Source organism: Chiloscyllium plagiosum, unplaced genomic scaffold (assembly GCF_037043375.1).
Source record: "Chiloscyllium plagiosum isolate Xiang-an unplaced genomic scaffold, Cpla_swu_hap1 HiC_scaffold_2, whole genome shotgun sequence".
NCBI lineage: Eukaryota > Metazoa > Chordata > Chondrichthyes > Orectolobiformes > Hemiscylliidae > Chiloscyllium > Chiloscyllium plagiosum.
Genome location: NW_028270140.1, coordinates 147,431,314 through 147,457,042, shown reverse-complemented (window position 1 = coordinate 147,457,042; position 25,729 = coordinate 147,431,314). Strand labels below are relative to the sequence as shown.

General features: G+C 41.0%; 1 protein-coding gene across 3 annotated transcripts in view; it reads left to right on the top strand.

Annotated features, from left to right (window-relative positions):
- rgs12b (regulator of G protein signaling 12b) overlaps positions 1 to 25,729 on the top strand; it is a 280,716-nt gene that overhangs the window by 57,475 nt on the left and 197,512 nt on the right. For all 3 annotated transcript variants that reach the window (XM_087974225.1, XM_087974213.1, XM_043703699.2), the window contains exon 3: positions 16,322 to 16,441. In XM_087974225.1, coding sequence (XP_087830351.1) covers positions 16,322 to 16,441 — 120 coding nt within the window. The remainder of the gene's footprint in view (positions 1 to 16,321; positions 16,442 to 25,729) is intronic.

Sequence of the window (25,729 nt, the reverse complement as noted above, 5' to 3'; positions counted from 1 at the left end):
CACCCCATCCCTGTAATGCTGCATTTCCCATGGGTAATCCACCTAACCTACAAATCCATGGACACTACTGGACAACTTAGTATGGTCAATCCACCTAACCTGCACATTTTTGCACAGTGAAAGAAATTTGCAGCATCTGAAGAAAACCGACACAGACATGGGGAGGGGGGCATGTAAACTCTACACAGACAGTTACACAAAGGTGGAATTGAACCTGAGTCCCTGGCACTGTAAGGCAGCAGTGCTAACTACTGAGCCACTGTATGTATAATTCTCATTGCACCACCTCTCCCTCCGGTTTTCCTATATTTGCTTTACATTGTTCTTAAAAAAGTCTTTACAAATAAGTTCATGTCATTCATATAATTATTAACATAATGGTGATAATAATATCACTATTAACACTTTTCATAATTTCACTAATTTCCCCATCCTGTCAAAAGTTGACATTTTGAGATGAGCTGGAACTCTGATTGGATAACCAATGGTTTATGTGTGAGTTTAACATGAGAGTTTTGGCGTTGTACAGATTTGGAATAGTTCTGCCTCTCTGTACATTACCTGAAAGTCAAGAGATTCTCAGCCCTCACATCGACAACTATACGGTCTCCAACTAATTCAGCAGCATTTTGCTGGATTATATAAATCCATTAAATAGCCTTGTATTGATTCTCCAAAGAGGAAGTGATGGCCCAGTGTTATTATCATTGGACTGATAATCCATGGACCTTGGTAATATTCTCGGGACCTGGCTTTGAATAGAATAGAATAGAATAGAATCCCTGGCAGATGGTGCGATTTGAATCCAATTAAAAAAAACCTGAATTAAGAGTCTGATGTTGACCGTGAATCCATTGTCAGTAAAAACCATCTAGTTTACTAATGTCCTTTTGGGAAGGAAACTGTCATTCATACCTGGTCTGGCCTATTTGTGACTCCAGACCCATAACAATGCTGTTAACACTTAAACTGCCCTCTGCACAATTAGGAATAGGCAATAGATGTTGGCCTAGCCAGCGATGACTTCATTTCCATGAATGAAGAAAAAAAATTGCAAAGATTACAAATTATATCCTTTCTATACGCTCACGTTTGGAACCAAAGTACTCATTGAATACTTTAATCAACTCGTTGTTCTTCCATATTTCATCCCGCCAGAATATCAGCTATTTGCCTTAAAATAAATAACAGTTGTTGATTTGGTGATGCTGTTCCTTTGTCTGACGATGTTCCATAGTGCTGAAACTGTCTCTTCTAGACTACCTCCTTCTGGCCTCATTGTGGGCCTTCCCCATTGTCAAAGGTTGAGGTAATGTCAAAGTCTCTATCGCAGTTCCATCCCTATGGACTACCATGGCTGACTGACCTGAGTACTTTTCTTCTGAGTTTCAAGGTGTTCTGACCCTGTGTTTTTACTCAATTAATGTGTTGCCAGTATTTGGACAAACCTCAAAGTACTCTTAGGTCTTTTTCGCACCCTTGGAAATCTTTCTGCTCATAATTTTGTAACCGAAGTGTGCTAAGGCTTCTTTACTCTGAGTTTTCTCCTCTCCAACTTTGTTTCTTAAAATCTTCTAAGGATGTTTTCTGCCATTAGATTCTTCCCTTTACAGCTATGTCCCTTGTACTCCTTTTCAACTACAGATCCTGGCTTTGGAGTTTTATTTTCCGTAGTGGCCACCATGCTTTATCTTGTGCTTTGAAGCTAATACTGTGACCTGCAATTGAGATACATGCCTGGAGTATTATAGGTTGTGGGTTTCTGTGCATATAGGAAGAGATTTACATTTCCATTGAAATTGACATTTGGTTTCCTGGTTAAAAACACTTGTTCGCACTTCCTGTTTTCAGTCCGAGGATGGTGAGCTGACTTAGGGGGTCAGACAAGGCGACTTGGGAAGAGGTCAAGTAGCTACGAGTTCCTAAGGAGTGTTGGGTCGAAAGCCTGCTTGAGGGCTCTGGTAGAATGTTCAGAATTTGAAAATAAAGATGAAAATATAAAACTTCCCTTTTGCTTTCATCCCTCCATTGGCCTATCTATGCTAGTTCATTTCATAAGACCATAAGACATAGGAGCAGAAATTAGACCATTCACCATATTGAGTCTGCTCCGCCATTCAATCTTGGCTGATAAGTTTCTCAACCCCATTCTCCTGCTTTCTCCCTGTAACCTTTGATCCTCTTGACAATCAAGAACCTATCTATCTCAGTCTTAAGTGTATTCAATAGCCTGGCCTCCACAGCCTTCTGTGATAATGAATTCCATAGATTCACCACTCTCTGGCTGAAGAGGTTTCTCCTTATCTCCATTCTAAAAGGTCTTCCTTTTGCTGTAAGGCTGTTCCTTCTGGTCCTAGTCTCTCCTACCAATGGAAACATCTTCCCAACATCCACACTGTCCGGACCATTCAGTATTCTGTAAGTTTCGCATCCTTCTAAACTCTCATTGAGTATAGACCCAGAGACGTCAAATGTTCCTCATATGTTAAGTTTTTCATTCCTAGGACCATTCTCATGTACCATCTCTGTACACAATCCAGGTCAGTACAGCCTTCCTGAGATATGGGGTGCAAAACTGTGCCAGAGCTTTATAGAGCCTCAGAAGTACATAGTTTTATGTTCAAGTCCTCTCAAAATAAATACCACCATTGCAATTGCCATACTAACTACTGACTCAACCTCCAAATTTACCTTGAGAGAATCCCAAGTCTCTTTGCACTTCAGACTTCTGAATTTTCTCCCCATTTTGAAAATAGTCCATACCTCTATTCTTCCTAACAAAGTGCATGACCTCACACTTTTTTTCCACATTGTACTCCATCTGCCATTTCTTTGCCCACTCTCCTACCCTGTCCAAATCCTTCTGCAGCCTCCCCACCTTCTCAATGCTATCTGTTCCTCTGCCTATCGTAGTATCGTTTGCAAACATAGCCAGAATGCCCACAGTTCTTTTGTCTAGATCATTAATGTATAAAGTGAAAAGTTGTGGTCCCAATACTGAGCCTGGTAGAACACCATTTCTCACAGGCTGCCATCCTGAGAAAGACCCTTTCATTCCCACTCTCTGCTTTCTTCTAGAAAGCCAAACCTCCATCCATGCTAGCAACTTGCCTCTGACACCAAGGGCCCTTTCCTTACTCAGTAGCCTCCTGTGTCAAAGGCTTTCTTGAACTTAAAAATGTGTTGCTGGAAAAGCTGGAAGAAGAGCTTATGCCCGAAACGTCGATTCTCCTGCTTCTTTGATGCTGCCTGACCTGCTGGCTTTTAAGCTCTGATCTCCAGCATCTGCAGTCCTCACTTTCTCCTAAAGGCCTTCTTGAAGTCCAGGTAGCTAACATCCATTGGCTCTCTTTGGTCTAACCTGCCAATTACTTCCTCAAAGAATTTTACCAGGTTTGTCAGGCATGATGAAGCCATGCTGATTTTGCCCTTTTTACCATACACTTCCAAGTATTCAGAAATCTCATCCTTCACAATGGATTCCAGGATCTTACCCATGACCGAGGTTAGGCTATCTGGTCTATAATTTTTCATTTTTTGCCTTACTCCCTTTTTAAACAAGGGTTTCGTATTAGCGATTTTCCAGTCCTCTGGGATCTCTCAAGCAATTTCTGAAAGATCACCATTAACGCCTCCAGTATCTTTTTAGCTATCTCCCTTAGAACTCTAGAGTATTATCCATCTAGTCCAGGTGATTTATCCACCTTCAGGCCATTCAGTTTTTCTCACACTTTCACCTTGGTGATGGCCACCATGCTCAGCTCTGCCCTCTCACTGTCTTGAATTTTTGGGATATTATTCATGTCTTCCACCACAAAGACTGACGTGAAGTAATTATGCAGTTCCTCAGCCATTTCCTTGTTCTCCACTTCTAACTCTCCAACATCATTTTCCAGCGGCCCAATGTCCATTTTGCCTCTCTTTGCCTTTTATATATCTAAAGAAGGTTACAGTTTTCCTTTATATTACTGGCTAGCTTACCCTCATATTTAATCTTCTCCCTCCTTATTTCTTTTTTTTTTGTTCCTTAGATGCATGAACGTGGCTACCACACCCTCAATGTCAACCTAGGCTTCAATACCTACCCCAATGGCATGTGATAACCCATGCAACCTTTCTGGCTTCACTCTTGCCAATGGCTCCTAATATCCAATGTGATCCTTTGGAAAGGTTATGCCCTGACAACATTCCAGCATTAGTGCTAAAAAACTGACCATGCCGCTGGCCAAGCTGTTCTAGTGCAGCTGCAATCCTGGCAGTTACCCAACAACATAGAAAATTTGCCAAGTATGTCCTAATCACAAAAAGTATGTGAAATCCAACCTGGCCAAATATTGCCCTAACAGTCTACTATCTATCATCAACAAAATGAAGAAAAGTATTGTCGACTGTGATATGAAGTACACTTGCAAAAGAAAAATCCGATCAATGAACACTCAGTTTGGATTTTGCTGGAGTCCTGACCTCATTTCAGCCTCTGTCCAACATGAATAAAAAAGCTGAACTCCAGAGGTAAGGTGAGAGTGACAGCCTTTAATATCAAGGCAACATTTAACCAGTAAGGCATCAAGGATCTCAAACTGGAGTCAGTGGATATCAGGGGTAAAACTGTTGGTTGGAGTCATGTTTAGCACAAAGGAACATGGTTGTCATTTTGCAGGTTCATCATCTCAGCCCCAGGACATCACTGAAGGAGTCCTTCGGAGTGGCGTCTTAGATGAAACCATCTTAAGATGCTTCATCAATGATCTTCCATAATCATAAAGTCATAAGTAGAGATGTTCATTGGTTATTCACAATGTTCAGCACTATTCGTGACAACTCATATTGAAGCAGTTTGTGTAGATACGAGCAAGACCGAGGCAACATTTAGGACTGGCTAGCCACTTGATATTCAATGCTGACTTCCCCCCTAATCAACATCATGGCTGTTATCATTGAGGATGACTAGAGAAACTAGAGGTTTTGGTTAAGAAAAAGAAGGAAGTGTATACTTGGTATAGACAGCAGAGATTGCGTGAATCCTGAGAAGTATATAAAGGCAACAGGAATTTACTTAAGAGGGCAATCAGGAGGGAAAAAAAGGGACATAAGATTGCTTTGGCAAATAAGGTTAAGGAGAATCCAAAGGGTTTTTACAAATACATTAAGGACAAAAAGGGAACTAGGGAGATATGGCCCCTCAAAGATCAGCAAGGCAGCCTATGTGTGGAGCTGCAGGAGATGTGTGAGATACTAAATGAGTATTTTGCATTAGTGTTTACTGTGGAGAAGGATATGGAAGATATAGCATGTGGGGAAATAGATGGTGACCTCTTGAAAAATGTCCATATTTCAGAGGAGGAGGTGTTGAATGTCTTGAAATGCATAAAAGTGGATAAATCCCCAGGACCTGATTAAGTGTACCATTGATCACAGGTCACAGGTGAGGTGCCAGAAGACGGGAGGTTGGGTAACATGGTGCCACTATTTAAGAAAGGTGGTAAGGATAGCCAGGGAACTATAGACCGGTGAGCCTGACATTGGTGGTGGGCAGGTTGTTGGAGGGAGTCCTGAGGGATAGAATTTACATGTATTTGGAAAGGCAAGGATTTGAACTCCAGAGGTAAGGAGAGAGTGACAGCCCTTGATATCAAGGCAACATTTAACCAGTAAGGCATCAAGGATTTCAAACTGGAGTCAGTTGATATCATGGGTAAAACTGTTGGTTGGAGTCATGTGTAGCACAAAGGAACATGTAGCACAAAATCAACATGACTTTGTGCATGGGAAAACGTCTCACAAACTTTACTGAGTTTTTTGAAGAAGTAATGAATGGGATTGATGTGGGCAGAGAAGTGGACGTGATGCATATGGACTTCAGTAAGACGTTCGACAGGGTTCCTCATGGTAGACTGGTTAACAAGATTAGATCACAAGGAATGTAGGGAGGACTAGCCATTTGGATACAGAGCTGGCTTGAAGGTACAAGACAGAGGGTGGTGGTGGAGAGTTGCCTTTCAGACTAGAGGCCTGTGACCAGTGGAGTGCCACAAGAATCGGTGCTGGGTCCACCAATCGTTTCGTTATTCATATAAATGATTTGGATGTGAACATAGGAGGTATAGTTAGTAAGTTTGCAGATGACACCAAATTTGGAGGTACAGTGGACAGTGAAGAAAGTTACCTCAGATTACAACAGAATCTTGATCAGATGGGCCAGTGGGCTGAGGAGTGTCAGATGGAGTTTAATTTAAATAAATGTGAGTTGCTGCATTTTGGAAAAGCAGTTGATGGTAAGGTCCTGTGGTATGTTGCTGAACAAAGAGATCTTAGAGTACAGGTTCATAGTTCCTTGAAAGTGGAGTCGCAGGTAAATAGGATAATGAAGAAGGTATTTGTATGCTTTCCTTTATTGGTCAGAGCATTGAATTGGGAGCTCATGTTGCGGTTGTACAGGAAATTGGTTAGGCCACTTTTGGAGTACTGTGTGCAGTTCTGAAGCAGCCGTTTTGCAACCTTGGTGTTGTATCTGACCCCAAGATGAACTTTCAATCACATATCTGCAGCATCCTCTGCCTTTTTCTACTTCTGTGCCATCACCTGACACAGCCCCTGCCTCTGTTCATTTCTCTGCTAAAACCTTCACTCATCCCTTTAATTCTGCTTCAAGGCAGTCCTGAACTATAATTTGATTATAATAAACTGGAGGTCACCCAAAACTCTGCCACCCATGCCCATGCTTGCACCAATTTCTATTTGCTTATCACCCCTGAGCACAATGATCAACATTCGCTCCCAGTTAATCAAAGTCTTGGTTTAAAAATTTTCTATCCTCGTTTACACATCTCTCCTTGCCCTCATCTCTTTCTCCTCCACCCATATTCTCAAACATATCTGCAATACTCTAGTTCTATACTCTAGTTTTTGAAAGAGGAGGACAGTACCTAACATAAGAGAATTGGTAACATAATAAAAGATTAGTTTGAAAGAGCCCTACCAAAACTGGAATGAAAGGGTAATGGGGGCAAACTCTCACTAGTTGGAGTCATGCCTGACACATAGGGAGATGGCCGTAGTTGTTGGAGATCAGCCATCTCAGCTCCAGGATATCTCTGCAGGAGTTCCTTTGGGTAGTGTCGTAGGTTCAACCATTTTCAACTGCTTCATCAATAATCTTCCATCATAAGGTCAGAATTCAAGATGTGTGCTGATGATTGCACAACATTCAGCATCATTTGGGACTCCTCAGATACTGAAGCAGTCCATGTTCAAATGCTACAAGATCTGGACAATATCCATAATTGAGCTGACAGGTAGCAAGTAACATTTGCGCCACACAAATGCCAGGCCATGACCATCACCAATAAAAAACAATCTAGCCACCTTTATATTGAATGGTGTTGCCATCACTGAATCCCCTACTATGAACATCCAGGGGATTATTATTGACCAGAAACCCAACTGGAGTCACCAGGTAAACACTGACTACAAGAGCAAGTCAGAGACTAGGATTACTGCAGTGAGTAACTCACTTGATTCCCCAAAGCCTGTCCACCATCTACAAGGGACAAATTAGGAGTGTGATGGAATACTCCCCACTTGCCTAGGTGCATGCAGCTCCAACAACACTCAAGAAGCTTGACAGCATTAAGGACAAAGCAGCCCACTTCATTATTACTGCATTCACAAGCATCCACTCCCTCCACCACTGATGCTCAACAGAAGCATTATGTAATATCTGCAAGACACACTGCAGAAATTCACTGAAGGTCTTCAGACAGCACCTCCCAAACCCATGACCAGTTCCATCTGGAAGGACAAGGGCAGCAGATACATGGGAACACCACTACCTTCAAGCTCCCTTCCAAACCACTTACCATCCAGACTTGGAAATATATCACCATTCTTTCACTGTTGCTTGTCAGGATCCTGGAGTTTCCTCCTTAATTGCATTGTGGGTCAGTTCACAGCAAGTGGACTGCAGTGGTTCAAGAAGACAGCTCACCACCACCTTTTCAAGGACAACTAGGTATAAATGCTGTCCAGTGAGTGACACGTACACCCTACAAATGAATTAAAAAAAAGTGCCATTAACTCTGTTTCTCTCACTGCAGATGCTGTGAGACCTGTTGAGTATCTCCAGCACTTTCTGTTTTTATTTCAGAATTTTACCAATATCTGTTAACAAGATTACTGGGAAAGGAAGTTGGATAGTAACTTAGTGGAAAAGGGGTTAAGGAAGCAGGAGGAGGGTCATGTGTATAGGTTAATCTTGAAATAGGACATGAGACACAAAGGGGAAAAAGTCAAGGAAAATATGAGTTTGAGATCAATGTTGAACCAAAACTTGTTTTGTTTTGAATTATACTACTTAGTATAGATGATAGATGATAATTCCTTTACATATTGGGGTTATGGGCTAATTTTCTGGAATGCTATTTCCCCTTAATAAAGCACTTTGTATATTTAGTGATATACTCATAATATCCCTACCATTCAAACATTAATCTGCAGAATTCAAGCATGTTATTGAAAATTAATAATGTTAAATATTAAGCAAACATTACCATTACATTTTAACTCCACTAGATGGCACTGCTAAGAAGTGGAAGTGGAATTCAAACTTTATTTTGTAATTTTATTTAGAAAACTGTGCAAAGAAATTCAGTACTTTTGCTAAGTATGTGGAAGAGCTTTTGAAAGTATCTCCAGAATCTTAGTGTAACAAGCTTATAATGAGCATATTTGTATTCCATCATAGCAACAATTATTTTTTAAATACTTCGTATGCAGCTTTTATTTTTGTGTTTGTAATGTTTCTCAGTATTAGTTCAGTTCTCCAAGATATTCCTGTGTTGTTAATTAGGTGTTAGACAAGGTGTAACTATGTTTTATCTCACTTCATTGACCGTAACGTTGTTTAAGGATCTGTTCTATGGACTGAACCTATTTATTTTACTTGCCAACATAGTCAAAGAATGACCATTTCCAAGCATGGTTGACTTTAAATAAAGTAGCAGCTATCTCCTTTATACTACCTGAAACTTTCTACACTTTAGAGAAGAAAAGCTCTTTATCTGTGTATATTTATTTACAGATTTAAAAAACATTTTTTTTTACATTTTAGCAAAGATCTGGTGACAACTCTCTAATTTTAGGGTTCGCATGAATGTGTGATTAACTTGCAATTTAGTTAACACAAGCTTTGGTGAAGAATCAGAAACTGCTCAAGAAACACTATCTAATGAGCACTAAATGAGACACCTATTTTCCATTAAAGGTTGTGTGGACTTCCTTTCCCTATTGTCTTTGTCAAACTTTTGCTGACCAGTTTTCATTGCTTAACTTATATTTTGTGCCTTTCTATCTTTTTCTATCAAAAATTATGTCTTAAACAATATAGATCTTTTCCTATCAGATGACTAGTTTAATCCAGTAGCTTCCAAAACATTTTATATATAATTTTTAATGGGGAATACTAAAGATCTGCAGCAAACCGAGTGAAATTCAAAGGTTAGTACTCCACGCCACGCATTTGTTCTGTAGCATTTGCGGATTGGGGGAATTATATTTCATAAATATAATTTGGGGGCGGCACAGTGGTTAGCACTGCTGCCTCACAGCCCCAGGGACCCGGGTTTGATTCCCATCTTGGATGACTGTCAGTGTGGAGTTTGCACATTCTCCCCGTATCTCCATTAGTTTCCTCCTGGTGCTCCGGTTTCCTCCCACAATCTAAAGATGCGCAGGTCAGGTGAATTGGCCGTGCTAAATTGAGGAGAAAGTGAGGTCTGCAGATGCTGGAGATCAGAGCTGGAAATGTGTTGCTGGAAAAGCGCAGCAGGTCAGGCAGCATCCAGGGAACAGGAGAATCGACGTTTCGGGCATAAGCCCTTCTTCAGGACCGTGCTAAATTGACCATAATGTTCAGAGTAAATGTAGGAGAATGGGTCTGGATGGGTTACTCTTCGGAGGGTCACTGTGGACTTGTTGGGCTGAAGGGCCTGTTTCCATACTGTATGGAATCTAATCTAAAAAAAAAGCAGATGATAGGGCTATGGGGATGTTGGTTGTCATGTGTAAAGTAGAAACTGGAATTTGTTCATCAAATTGTTCAACATAGCTTGACCCGACATTTATATCAATTAGAAACTCAGTACTTATTTTGCATAGAACTTTGTTTCTGTCATTAGTCAAAATGGAGATGATGGGCAGCCAATTTTAGAAATCTTTGATGATTGGGATACAAGAGTTGGTTGCTTTCACTTTGTTTCCCCCAGTTTCTGTACAAATGTATTTCTCTTATATAGAGTCAGAGAGTCATACAGCTTGAACATCCTGTTCCGTCCAACTAATCCATGCTGACCATGTTCTCAAACTAAACTAATCCCACCTGCCTACGTTTGGCCCATAGCTCTCCAAACCTTTCCAATTTATGTACTTATCTAAATGTCTTTTAAACATTCTAACTGTACCTGCGTCCACCACTTCCTCTGACAGTTCATCCCACACACACACCACACTCTGTGTAAAAAACGTTACCCCTTACGTCTTTTTTAAATCTTTCTCCCCTCGCCTTAAAGATGATTCCCCTTAGTTTTGAACTTCCCCACCTTAGGGAAAAGACCGTTGCTATTCACCTTATCTATGCTCCTCATTATTTTATAAACCTCTATAAGATCGCCTCTCAACCTCCTACACTCCAATGAAAGAAGTCCTAGCCTATTTTTATAACTATTTTACAACCATTCCTGGCAACAATCTTTTCTGAACCCTCTCCAATTTAATAATATCCTTCCTATAACAGGGCAACCAGACCTGCACACAGTACTCTAGAAAAGGCCCCACTCAACATGATGTCCCAATTCCTATATGTTCTGTTCTGGTCACCTCATTATGGGAAGGATGTGGAAGCTTTAGAGAGAGTGCAGAGGAGATTTACCAGAATGCTGCCTGGACTGGAGGGCATGTCTTACGAAGAAAGATTGAGGGAGCTAAGGCTTTTCTCATTAGAGCAAAGAAGGATGAGAGATGACTTAATGATAATGAGAGGCATAGATAGAGTGTATAGCCAGAGACCTTTTCCCAGGGCAGAAATTGGTATCACAAGGGGGCATAATTTTGAGGTGATTAGAGGAACGTTTAGAGGAGATGTCAGAGGTGGGTTCTTTACACAGAGAGTGGTGGGTGTGTGGAATGCACTGCCAGCAGTGCTAGTAGAGTCAGATACATTAGGGACAGTTTGTGATTCTTGGAGAGGTACATGGACGATTGTAAAATGTAGGGTATGTAGGTTAGTGTGATTTTAGAGTAGGATAAAAGATTGGCACAACAACGAGAGCCGAAGGGCCTATACAGTGTTGTACTAATCTGTGAACCTCTAGGTTTCCCTGTTTTACAGCACTACCCAGGGCCCTAATCAATTGTATAAGTCCTGCCCTTGTTTCTTTTACCAAAATGCAGCACCTCACATTTATCTAGATTAAATAAGGTTCAGATAAGGTCATAGATTTGCTATCTGGGGAATAACAAGTATGAACCTGTGTCCTAGCATGCCTTAGCTCAACAGCATTGCAGTGTAAAATAAATTAATCATAACATTTAAAATATGCCTTTTAAAATTCTTCTCTGGTAATAAAAATAATGAAAACAAAGCATTCAGTACAAGATGGCTCTTTTCCCCTTTTTACCTAACACTATCCTTGTGGTTATTACATTTTTGTTCTTCATGTAGATCTTGTAAAAATATAATTGACTTTGCTGATTCTTTTAAATGCTCTTCCAAGTTGTCCATTTAAATTCAGAATAGTATTCCCTAACTTCCTTAGTTTCCAATCCAGTAACCTGAACTCGGTGAAATCAAATATATCTAAAGAAATGCTGGACATTTATTCTGATAGTTCATTTAACTTTCTCAGTTTTCTAATCTTTCTATATTTTTCTTAGGACACTTGCTAGCATTATTTTGTACTTTAGATACAGTGGTTTTAGAGGCCTTGTTATTTGACTGCATATGTTTCTCTTTGAGAAAATTGGGCTGTTTCCTTCAGAAAGGGGCAGATTATAGGATACATGATTTAGGCATTTAAAATTATGAATGAATGAGGCATGGTAGATGGAATACAATCTATTTCTAATAGGTAAGAAAACACAGATATAAAATTACAAACATTCAAACAATGACAGACAGGAAAAGACCCTTTGGTATGTCTAACAGTTAAAGCTAGTTCAGAAGATCACTCTGGATTTGATCATTCTAAGCTGTACCTATCTTTCACATAATGTGATATCCCACAACCAGAAAGAGGACTTACTGTTTTTTGAAGGAATGTAGCCACCTGCTGCCTCCCAGTCAAGGTGACAGCCCGTTCCAAACTCCTCATTCCTGATGAAAGGCTTATGCCCGAAACATTGACTCTCCTGCTCCTTGGACGCTGCCTGACTTGCTGTGCTTCCAGTGCCACACTTTTTGAGCTTGTTCCAAAGGTTCATTGTTCTCTGGGAAATGAATCAACTTGTGACATTGATTCCAGATCTAGTCATAGCTGACTTAAAATTCTGAACCCTGGTCCTTCATAATCTAATTATTTGAATAAACCTTCTACTGTGATTTTATGATTCTTATGAACCTTGAACTAAATGTACATTCATAAATCTAATTTCCTAATGTGTGGATTTCCAGCTGTTTTAGTTTATCCTGATAGCTAAAATGCTTTTATCCAGGAATTAATTTAGTATCCTTTCTCTGAATCTTTTCTGAAGCTTCTAAATTATCAACCATTTCAGGCTTGACCAGTGACTGGTGGAAGCATTTGGATAAGAAATTTAACAGGAGAGGAGAAATGTTACATACTCAGAGTGATAAGTGGAAACTCTGTTCTTGTGACATTGCTTAGAGGGTCTTGCCACAGAATCGGTTTATGTCTGTCTAACTGAGGTCCTTTATACCTGGTAATTATGTAGTCATTGTCAATATTCAAACCTATCTGGTTCATTTTTGTTCTTTTGTGAAGGAAATCTATCATCCTTACCATCATACATATGACTCAGACCAATGTGTTTGTCTCATAACTAACCTCTAAGCATATAGAAATTTGTAATAAATGCTGGTCTAGCCATGAATGTCACATCCCATGAATGAAACCTAGAAAGTATTTACTTTGTGATCAATTTTGTGTTGGCGATGCTTGGACATGAGCTTTCTATTCCATCCCAGTGGATGATTGAACATAGAACATTGCAGCACAATACAGGCTCTTTGGCCTTTGATGTTGCTATGACCTGTGAAACCAATCTGAAGCCCATCTAACCTATACTATTCCATTATCATCCATACGTTTGTACAATGACTATTTAAATGTCGTTCCTTCTTCCCTCTAATGAAAATAGCCTCAAGTCTCTCAGCCTTTCCTCATAAGACTTTCCCTCCATACCAGGCAACATCCTAGTAAGTCTCCTCTCTGTTCAGGAATGAAGCAGTCGGTGAATTCAACGTAGAACCCACTCCCCTTTTTGCAACAATCAATGTTAAAGTTTAAATATCCAGCCACGTAACCAGTCACTTTCTGTGAAAGGGCAAAATATATAATGTAGGTGTGGCAGATCTTTAAGGAGGGTAAGGAGATGCAGAGGTGACAAATGGTTGAGGAGTCGGGGGTGGCAGGTGCGTAAGGTTAGACCATTTGAAAGTGTTAAGGTTGCAGGTAAGTAAAAGATTTGGATGGCAGGTAGTTGAGAGGATTAGAGTGCCTGTTCAGTGAGAGAGTCGGGCAATATATGGATAGTAAGGTGATTTGAGTAAGTTCAGTTTCAACAACACTCCAGAATCTTGACACTTTACAGGATAAAGCAGCCTGCTTGAAAGGCATTTCGTCCCCCACCTTCAATATTCACTCTCCTCACCGTGTGTGCACTGTAGTAGTAGTGTGTATCATCTTCAAGATGCACTGCAGTAACTCACCAAGGTACTTGCTGAACCCATGTGTTCCAAACCTGTGGCCTCCTCTACCTAGAAGATACATGAGAATCTCAATACTCGCAGATTCCCCTCCCACACACAACATCAGAATTCCTTCATTGCCACCAGGTTACAATATTGGAATTTATTTACTAACAGCACTGTAGATATACCTACACACCAAAGACTGCAGCAGATCAAGAAGGACAAAGGTTAAAAATCACACAACAACAGGTTGTAGTCCCACACAACACCAGGTTATAGTCCAACAAGTTTATTTGGAAGTACAAGCTTTCGGAGGAGTGCTCCTTCATCAGGTAGCTAGTAGGGCAAGACCATAGGACACAGAATTTATAGTAAAAGATCAAAGTATCATACAACTGTTACAATGAGTAAACCTACATTGCTGTTAACTCTTTAATCACTTTGATTGGATTGCAGGTTTTGATTCATTAATATGTAAATCCCAGAACTTCTTTCAAGTCAAATTCCTGAGATAACTTAAGGTTTTTAAAAAAAGGTGATGTCTCAGCTCAGACAATACATTAAAGGTGTGAGATTAGCGTCTGTCTGTATTCCAACCTTGAGTCAGAACTGATTCCATTTCCAAAGTAGAAGTTTATTAAATGTCACATGGACTGACTGCCAATAGATGGTGTGCTTTTTAAACAAAGTAGAATGTATCTGCAAATACAAATCTGCAAATGCAAATTCATCCCATAGACACATGTGTGTGTGCGAATGAGAGAGAGAGAGTATGTGGTGGTGGTGGTGGTGGGGGTGGGGGGGTATGGGCATGTGAGTGTAGGAGGTATGTGTGTCTGAGAAAGTATGTGTATGAGAGAGAGTCTGCGTGAGTGTGTAAGTGTGATTGTGCGTAAAATATGCGTGTATACCGTAGTGTGACATGAACCCAAGATCCTGGTTGAGGCCATGCTCGTGGGTACTGAACTTGGCTATCAGTTTTTGCTTGGCAACTCTGCGTAGTTGCGTATTCCAAAGTCCGCCTTGGAGGATGAATGTCCTTGACCGCTGAAGTGTTTCCCGACTGGAAGGAAAGGCAGTTCAAGAAGGCAGCTCACCATGTCCTTTTTTAGGGCAATTAGGGATGATGATAGGTTCTGGCTTAGCCAACATCACCCCCCAACCCGAGAATGAATAATTAAATAAAAAGGTGCCAGACAGTTGAGGGGTTGTCAGATGGGTGGAGATTGATGAATGTTTATGGTAGCACTATGGATTAGGTGCTAGGATGGCAGTGGATTGGCAAATGGGTTAGGGTAGCAGATGGGTGAGGTGGCCGGGTACCAGATATATGCACAAGTGTTTAGGATAAGTTGAAGGTAGAAGGATGTGTCATAGGTGGTGCAAGAATAACTAGACTGGTAATTTTTGAATTCTAGAGAAATGTTTGAGGGCCTGGGTTTGAATCCCACAATGACAGATGGTAACATTGATAACCTGAAACTTTAACTGTGATTTTTCTCCACAGATGCTGTCAGACCTGCTGAGCTTTTCCAGCAATTTCTGTTTCTATTTCTGATTTCCAGCATCCACAATTTCACAGATGGTAAAATTTGATTTCAACAAGAACCTAGAATTAAAAAAAATTAGACTAATGGTGATTGTGTAACCACTGTCGATTGTCAGGAAAAATCTATCTGATACACTGAGTTCTTTAGGAAAAGCAGTCTGCCATCCTTACCAGGTGGCTACATGGGAATGTTTCATTGGACCAAGGAGGTGTTCGGATATGTAGATGTTTAGATTGGGTTGTAAGGATTGTTGACAGGTGGGGATTTGGTTGGGGGTATGAGCATGTCAGGCCAGATTGTATGTAAGGTGTTGGGTAGGAGTATGATTCAGAAAATAAGGTGATTTAGGTCAGGTTGAGTGGGTTGTCAGGGGCAGGGCATGGGAGAGGGTCACAGGATTTATGGTTGAGAGGATTCCTGTTGTGTTAGGTACTGAGTTTAATAGTCTACCTGGAAATTAGAGTAGATTTTTGATTCTCTAACTTTTCCCGAGAAAGTATTAAGTTTCATTGAGTTAAAACCCTCAAATTGTGTGACACTTAAGGGCCTTTTTAGGATACTATCCCATTGGAATTTTAAATCACCTGAGCAAAGATTTTCTCATGTTGGGTTTTCTGCATAGTTCTGATGTAGCTTTCATTGATCATGCTGCAGAAATGACTATCTGGCCACTGGAGTATCAGAGCCATTAAGTCTGCTTCTCTCTTTGCAGTATTTTGCTTTTAAACTTCATTTTCATGGTCTATTTCATGCAACACATTTTTCCACTAAGTTATTGTGAAAGTTTTCTTTTCAATTTTACCAATTAAAGTGTAAAACTGATACCATATTTTGTTTAATTTTACAGGGCACAAAGTTTTCTGGGAATTCAGTTGGATTTCATCAAGCTTTCCAGCGTTCTTCTGTTCGGCGATCATATGGGAGATCGAAACGTTTCAGTATAACCCGCTCGTTGGATGATTTAGAGGTAAATTTAAAAATTCTATGATCCAATGCAGATATAAAATATTTTGACAATAGTACAAGTTTTAACTCCTGAATGTAAACCCCAAAATTCTCAGATGCTTTTCATTGCTAGACCTCATTGCTATCCCCCAGGTAATAGCCAAGTTTGAAAAGGAGTTGACTAAAGGCTCATAGTCATGATTCATGCAAATTATGGAGGGAAATCAAAGTAGTCATTTCCCAGAGGCTGGGGTAATGTGGAATTTAGGAGAGTTTTGTATTTGAGATAAGAGAGTTAAAGTGACAGAGGTTCAAAATAAAAAGGTTTTTAGAAAATATTTTGGTCATTAATTGTTTGGCAGTTTTCATTTATTATAACAATCATTTGCTTCCTAACTAGTGCAAGCAATATTACTGTGAGGTGATGTTGGATCAGAAAGCTTAACTTTACTTGAATTTATATTTTGTGCTTCCTGGTTTGTGTTGAGTGCATTTGATCAAGCTTCCTCCTACCATGTACTGCACCTCAAATCTGTCTCATTTAGATGACAACCCTCTTCACTGAGGTCTTTCAGCAGTGTTGCAATTTAGACATTTAAAAACAAATCTTAAATGAAGAATGAAGTAAACTTACAACATTTCCAAGGGAATTCGACTTTTCCTAAATTAAATTTCCAGCATATTGTTGTGCGTACTTTGAAATATAAGGCATCTTGAGAAAGTTTGTTGAGAAACCTACTGCTGACAGTTAAAATTTGCCTTTTTAATTACCTGTTTGCCTCTAGAAGAGTGGGCAAAATAAATATAAACATTCAGGCTAGAGCTTGGGACTGGATTGTGTCTTTAGGTAGTTGGACAAAGCTGCTTAACAATCTAAAATACCTAATCTTAAAACTATTTGCCTGACTTTTCAGTTTAGTCCTAGATGTACAATAAACATGAAAGATCAGCAGCAACTTTACTTAATTATATGAATTTAGCTACTTGTAACTGTGCTTTGCCCTACCCTACAAATACTTCTCATTGTCAGTAGAGTATGTGGTCCAAATATTGAAAATTCCCTCCTGTGGAAATACTGAAATTCCATTCTTTGATTTCATGGTTTAATGTATCCCTGTTGCTGCCCTGAAAAGCTGAATAAATCTATTTAGTAGATATAAAATAACACTGTGTTGAGTACAGATTTATTTTGTTTTTGTTTTAAATTTATAATTTTTTAACAAAAGATAACCATCGCAATTTAATTGTTTACAAATTTGTAGTACTCTGCAATAATAGACTGATGAACTGTAATTAAAGAGTTGGGACTCTTCATTTTTGATTATAATTTTCAATATGGAAAACCTTTGCAAATAGTCTTGCCATAGCCTGTCTAATGATACAAAATGGGGTGATTACCTTGCTGGGATTAATACGGCAAGCTCCCAGCAGTGAGAGGGAGATAGAGGATCACGTGTAGACAAATCACAGGAAGGTGTGAGCGAAACAGGATTATGGAAGTATGGGAATTCAACTTTGTGAATATTAATTGGGATTGCCTTAGTGTAAAAAGATTCATGGGTGGAATTTTGGGGATAGTGACCATAACTCAAGAACAAGTATACCGTTTTGGATACTTGTGGGGGGGATGACTTACCAGGGGTAAGTAACGGGGCTCAGGTCTCTGGCACGGAGCCTGTCCCCGTTACTCAGAAGGGAAGGGTGAAGAAGAGCAGAGCAGTAGTAATTGGGGACTCGATAGTTCGTGGCACAGATAGGCGGTTTTGTGGGAACGAGAGAGACTCACGTTTGGTATGTTGCCTCCCAGGTGCAAGGGTACGTGATGTCTCTGATCGTGTTTTCCGGGTCCTGGAGGGGGAGGGGGAGCAACCCGAAGTCGTGGTCCACATTGGCACCAACGACATAGGTAGGAGGAGTGTTGAGGATGTTAGACAGGCTTTCAGGGAGCTAGGTTGGAAGCTTGGAGTTAGAACAAACAGAGTTGTTGTCTCTGGTTTGTTACCCGTGCCACGTGATAGAGATTCGAGGAATAGGGAGAGAGAACAATTAAATGCGTGGCTTCAGGGATGGTGCAGGAGGGAGGGGTTCCAGTTTTTGGATAACTGGGGTTCTTTCTGGGGACGGTGGGACCTCTATAAACAGGATGGTCTACACCTGAACCTGAGGGGAACCAGTATCCTTGGGGGGAGGTTTGCTAGTGCTCTTGGGGGGGGTTTAAACTAACTCGGCAGGGGCATGGGAACCCAGATTGTAGCTTCAGGGTGCAGGGCCTGGAGTGTAGGGAGGTGAGGAACATGGCATCAATTTCCAAGGAGGGTGCCTGTAAACAGGGAAGTGGCTTGAAGTGTGTATACTTCAATGCAAGAAGTATACGAAATAAGGTAGGTGAACTTGCAGCGTTGGTTGGTACCTGGGACTTCGATGTTGTGGCTATTACGGAGACATGGCTAGAACAGGGACAGGATTGGCTGTTGCAGGTTCCGGGATTTAAATGTTTTAGTAGGTTTAGAGGTGGGGATAAAAGAGGGGGAGGTGTGGCATTGCTTGTCAAAGATAGTATTACAGCGGTGGAAAGGACGATGGATGAGGACTTGCCATCTGAGGTAGTTTGGGCTGAGGTTAGGAATAGGAAAGGCGAGGTCACCCTGTTAGGAGTCTTTTACAGACCTCCTAATAGTCCTAGAATCATTGAAGAAAGGATTGGGAAGGTGATTCAGGAGATGAGTGACAGTAATAGGGTGGTTGTTATGGGGGACTTTAACTTTCCTGATATTGATTGGGAAAGCTATAGCTCAAGTTCGTTAGATGGGTCAGTGTTTGTTCAATGTGTGCAGGAGAGTTTCCTGACACAATATGTAGACAGGCCAACAAGAGGTGAGGCCATACTGGATTTGGTTCTGGGTAACGAACCAGGCCAGGTGTTAGAATTAGAGGTAGGTGAGCACTTTGGGGATAGTGACCATAATTCGGTGATTTTTACACTCGTGATGGAGAGGGATAAGTGTGTACTACAGGGCAAGAATTATAGCTGGGGTAAGGGAAATTATGATGCGGTGAGGCATGACTTAGGATGTGTGGCTTGGAAAAGTAGACTCCAAGGCAAGAGTGTAAATGATATGTGGAACTTGTTCAAGGGGCAGCTATTGAGTGTCCTTGATAATTATGTACCGGTCAGGCAGGTAGGAAAGGGTCGTGCGAGGGAGCCGTGGTTTAATAAGGAATTGGAATCCCTTGTTAAATGGAAGAGGGCGGCCTATCTCAAGATGAGACGTGAAGGTTCAATTGGGGCGATTGAGAGTTATAGGGTAGCCAGGAAGGACCTGAAGAGAGAGCTAAAAGCAGCAAGGAGGGGACATGAAAGGTCCTTAGTAGATAGGATTAGGGAAAACCCTAAGGCTTTCTATAGGTATGTTAGGAATAAAAGAATGACTAGGGTAGGAATAGGTCCAGTCAAGGATAGTAGGGGGAAGTTGCGTGTGGAGGCGGAAGAGATTGGGGAGACACTGAATGAATACTTTTCTTCAGTATTCACTCAGGAACAGGGCATTGTTGTCGATGAGAATACTGAGGCACAAATAAGTAGAATGGATGGCTTTGAGGTATGTAGAGAAGAGGTGTTGGAAATCCTGGAAAAGGTGAAAATAGATAAGTCCCCTGGGCCTGATGGCATTTATCCTAGGATTCTCTGGGAAGCAAGGGAGGAGATTGCAGAGCCATTGGCCTTGATTTTTATGTCCTCTTTGTCTACAGGAGTAGTCCCAGAAGACTGGAGGATAGCAAATGTGGTTCCCTTGTTCAAAAAGGGGAGTAGGGATAGCCCTAGTAACTATAGGCCGGTGAGTCTCACTTCTGTTGTGGGCAAAGTCTTAGAGAGAATTGTAAGGGATAGGATTTATGCACATCTAGATAGGAATAATGTGATCAAGGATAGTCAGCATGGTTTTGTGAAGGGCAAGTCGTGCCTCACAAACCTTATTGAATTCTTTGAAAAGGTGACGAAGGAGGTTGATGAGGGGAAAGCGGTAGATGTGGTATATATGGATTTTAGTAAGGCGTTTGATAAGGTTCCCCATGGTAGGCTACTGCAGAAAATACGGAGATTTGGCATTGAGGGTGAGTTGGAGGTTTGGATTAGGAATTGGCTGGATGGAAGAAGACAGAGGGTAGTAGTTGATGGCAAAGTTTCTTCATGGAGTGCCGTCACTAGCGGTGTTCCGCAAGGATCTGTTTTGGGACCATTGCTGTTTGTCATTTTTATAAATGACCTGGAAGAGGGGTTAGAAGGTTGGGTGAGCAAGTTTGCGGATGACACGAAAGTCGGAGGAGTTGTTGACAGTGAGGAAGCATGTGGCAGGTTACAGCAGGATATAGAGAAGCTGCAGAGCTGGGCAGAAAGGTGGCAGATGGAATTCAATGTAGCTAAGTGCGAGGTGATTCACTTTGGGAAGAATAACAAAAAGATGGGGTACTGGGCTAATGGTCGGATACTTGGTAGTGTGGATGAGCAGAGGGATCTTGGTGTCCATGTACACAGATCTCTGAAAGTTGCCACCCAGGTAAATAGTGCGGTGAGGAAGGCATATGGCGTACTGGCTTTTATTGGTAGAGGAATTGAGTTCCGGAGTCCTGAGGTCATGATGCAGTTGTATAAGACTCTGGTACGGCCGCATCTGGAATATTGTGTGCAGTTTTGGTCGCCATACTATAGGAAGGATGTGGAGGCATTGGAACGGGTGCAGAGGAGGTTTACCAGGATGTTGCCTGGTATGGAAGGAAAATCGTATGAGGAAAGACTGAGGCACTTGGGGCTGTTTTCACTAGAGAAAAGAAGGTTTAGGGGTGACTTGATTGAGGTGTACAAGATGATTAGGGGGTTAGATAGGGTCGACAGTATGAACCTTTTCCCGCGTATTGAGTCGGGTATTACAAGGGGGCATAGCTTTAAATTAAGGGGGAGTAGATATAGGACTGATGTTAGGGGTAGGTTCTTCACTCAGCGAGTCGTTAGTTCATGGAATGCCCTGCCAGTAACAGTGGTGGACTCTCCCTCTTTATGGGCATTTAAGAGGGCATTGGATAGGTATATGGAGGATAGTGGGTTAGTGTAGTTTAGGTGGGCTTGGATCGGCGCAACATCGAGGGCCCAAGGGCCTGTACTGCGCTGTATTCTTCTATGTTCTAACTGGAAAGGGGTAAGAGTAGCACAGAAGTTAAGTGTCTAAATTGAGGAAGGCCAATTTTAACATCATCAGACACGATCTTAGACTGGGAGCAGATAAATTTACATTTTAGTACTCTGATGGAATGCATCCCAGGGTACTAAAAGAGATGGTGGGAGAAATTGCAAGTGCTTTTGTGGTAATTTTCCAAAATTCGCTAGACTCTCGGATTACTACCCGAACCACATGCAAAATGACTTGGGGAATAAGAAAATTTGGGAAGTAAAGATGTGGCTAAGGGAGTGGTGTGGGAAAGAGGAGTTCCATTTCATGGGGCATTGGCATCAGTTTTGGAACAGAAGGGATCTGTACCAATGTCTCCACCTGAACCGATCTGGAACCAGCATGCTAGCGGAAAGCATAAATAAGGTAGTCACTAGGACTTAAACTATGAGTTCGAGGGAAGGGAAGGGGAAAATGGCAGGAAGTATGATGGTAAATAAAAAGGTTAGCATGTGTGCAGGAGCGTTTAACTACAAGAGTAGACTATGAAAGAAGTAAGAAGGAAGGATGACTCAGGAGATATTATTAGAGATGTTGTAAATCATAAGGGTATGAAAACTAGCATAAAAGCACTTCACCTGAATATTGATAGCATTCGTAACAAGGTCGATGAGTTAACGGCACAAATCATCGCAAATGAATATGATTTAGTAGCCATTACAGAGACATGGTTACAGGTCATGACTGGAAGTTAAATAACCAGGGGTACCAGACTCTTGAGAAGAGTAGACAAGAAGATAAGGGAGATGATGTACATTCAAGGGCTACATCAGGGCAATGCTGAGAGGTGACATAGGTTCTGTAGAGAATAAGGTTGAATCTATTTGTGTGGAAATTAGAAATTCTAAGAAGAAAAGGTCACTGATCGGCATAGTCTATAGGCCACCAAATAATAATATCACGTTGGGCCGGACAATAAACAAAAAAAAGACTAATGCCTATAAAAATAGTCGGGTAATTATTGGGTCGAACCAGCTCAGTAAGGGTAGCCTTGAGGAGGTGTTCATTGAGTATTCACGATAGTTTCTTGAACAGTATGCAGTGAAACCAACAAGGGAACAAGCTATCCTAGATCTGGTCCTGTGTAATGAGACAGGAATAATTAATGATCTCATAGTTAGGGATCCTCTTTGAAGGAACGATCACTGTGTGGTTGAATTTAGAATACAGATGGAAGGTATGAAGCTAAAATCCAATATCAGGGTCCTGGGCTTAAACAAAGGAGGCCACAATAGAATGAGGGAACACTTGGTTAAAGTAGACTGCAAACAAAGACTTTATAGTGGGACAGTTGACGAACAGTGGAGGACTTTCAAAGCAAATTTTCAAAGTGCTCAGCAAAAGTACATTCCAGTGAAAAGGAAAGACTATAAGAAAAGGGCTAATGTGCCGTGGGTGTCTAAGGAAATAAAGGAGACTTTCAAATTGAAAGAAAAGGCATACAAAGTGGCCAAGATCAGCAGGAAACTAGAAGACTGGGAAAGTTTTAAAGGTCAACAGAAAGCCACAAAAAGAACTCTGAAGAAAAATAAGATAGAACATGAGAAAAAACTAGCACAGAATATAAAGACAGATAGCAAACGTTTCTGTAAATATATAAAACAAAAAAGAGTGGCTAAAGTAGACATCGGTCCTGTAGAAGGTGAGAAGGGGCATTTAGTCATGGGATATGATGAAATGCCCAAAGTATTGAATAGGTATTTTGTCAGTTTTCACAGTGGAGGACACAAATAGCATGCCAGTAATTGATAAAGAGAAGGTAGGTGAGGACCTGGAAACAATCATTATCACGGTAGAAATCATGTTGGGCAAGCTAATGGAGCTAAGGATAGATAAGTCTCCTGGCCCTGATGGAATGCATCCCAGGGTACTAAAAGAGATGGCAGGAGAAATAGCAAATGTACTTGTGGTAAATTTCCAAAATTCACTGGACTCTGCAGCAGTTCCAGCAGATTGGAAAATAGCAAATGTGATGCCACTGTTTAAAAAGGACAGTAGACAAAATATGGGGAATTATAGACTGGTTAGCTAAACATCTGTAGTGGGGAAGATGTATGAGTCTATTATCAAGGAAGAAATAGCAAGGCATCTAGATAGAAATTGTCCTGTTGGACAGATGCTGCATGGGTTCATGAAGAGCAGGCCAGGCTTAACTAATCTTTTGGAATTCTGTGAAGACATTATGACATTGGGGACCCAGTAGATGTACCTAAATTTCTAAAAGGCCTTTGACATGATGCCGCACAGGAGGCTGCTGCATATGATAAAGATGCATAGGTTACGGGTAAAGTGTTGGCATAGATAGAGGATTGTGAGACGAGCAGGAAGCAAAGAGTGGGGATAAATGAGTGCTATTCTGGTTGGCAATCCGTAACAAGTGGTATGCTTCAGGGATCAGTGTTTGGACCCCAATTATTCACAACTTATATAGACGATTTGGAGTTGGGGACCACGTGTCATGTGTCAAAGTTTGTAGATGACACTAAAGTGAGTAGCAGAGCAAAGTGTGCAGAGGATTGTGAAACTTTGCAGAGGAACATAGGTACTTTAAGTGAGTGGGCAAAGGTCTAAAAGATGGATACAGTGTTAATAAATGTGAAATCATCCATTTTGGCAGAAGTAACAGTAAAAAGGACTATTAGGAACAAAGAAAATTACAGCACAGGAATAGGCCCTTCGGCCCTCAAAATCTGTGCCAATCCGGATCCTTTATCAAAACCTGTCACCTATTGTTTAAGGATCTGTATCCCTCTGCTCCATGCCTATTCATGTATCTGTCTAGATACATCTTAAATGACGTTATTGTGCCTGACTCTACCACCTCCGCTGGCAACGAGTTCCAGGCACCCACATGCTCTGTGTAAATAACTTTCCATGCATATTTCCTGTAAACCTTTCCCCTCTTATCTTGAATTCATAACCCCTAGTAACTGAGTCCCCCTCTCTGAGAAAAAGCTTCTTGCTATCCATCCTGTCTGTATCTCTCATGGTTTTGTAGACCTCAACGAAGTCCCCTCTCAACTGCTGTCTTTTTAATGAAAATAATCCTAATCTACTCAATCTCTCTTCATAGCTGGCGCCCTCCATATCGGGTAACATCTTGGTGAACCTCCTCTGCATCATCTCCAAAGCATCCACACCCATTTAGTAATGTGGTGACCAGAACTGTACGCAGTATTCCAAATATAGCCAAACCAAAGTTATGTACAACTGTAACATGACCTGCCAACTCTTGTACTCAATACCCTGTCTGACGAAGGAAAGCATGCCATATGCCTTCTTGACCACTCTATTGACCTGCATTGCTACCTTCAAGGTACATTGGACATGAACACCCAGATCACTCTGTATATCAATTTTTCCCAGGGCTATTTCATTTACTGTATAGTTTGCTCTTGAATTGGATCTTCCAAAATGCATCACCTCGCATTTGCCCGGATTGAATGCCATGTGCCATTTCCATGCCCAGCGCCCCAATCTATCCATGTTCTCCTGTATTCTGTGACAATCCCCTTCATTATCTGTTACTCCACCAATCTTAATGTCATCTGCAAACTTGCTGATCGGACACCTATACTTTCCTCCAGATCATTTATCACAATCAACAGTGGTCCCAACACAAATCCTTTCAGGAACACCACTGGTCACAGTTCTCTATTTTGAAAAACTCTCTTCCACTACTACTCTTTGTCTCCTGTTGCCCAGCCAGTTCTCTATCCATCTAATACACCCTGGACCCCATGTGACTTCACTTTCTCCATCAGTCTACCATGGGGAACCTTACCAAATGCCTTACTGAAGTCCATGTATATGACATCTCATTAATCAACTTTGTCACTTTCTCAAACAATTCTATTAAGTTGGTAAAACATGACCTTCCCTGCACAAAACCATGTTGCCTATCACTGAAATGCCCATTTTCTTCCAAATGTAAATATATTCTATTCCTCATTATCTTCTCCAGCAGCTTCCCAACCACTAACATCAGACTCACTGGTCTATGCAAGTTTTGAGAAAGTTTGTAGTTCAGGTTGAAGTTCTGGATGTACGTTTGCTCGCTGAGCTGGAAGGTTTGTTTCCAGACGTTT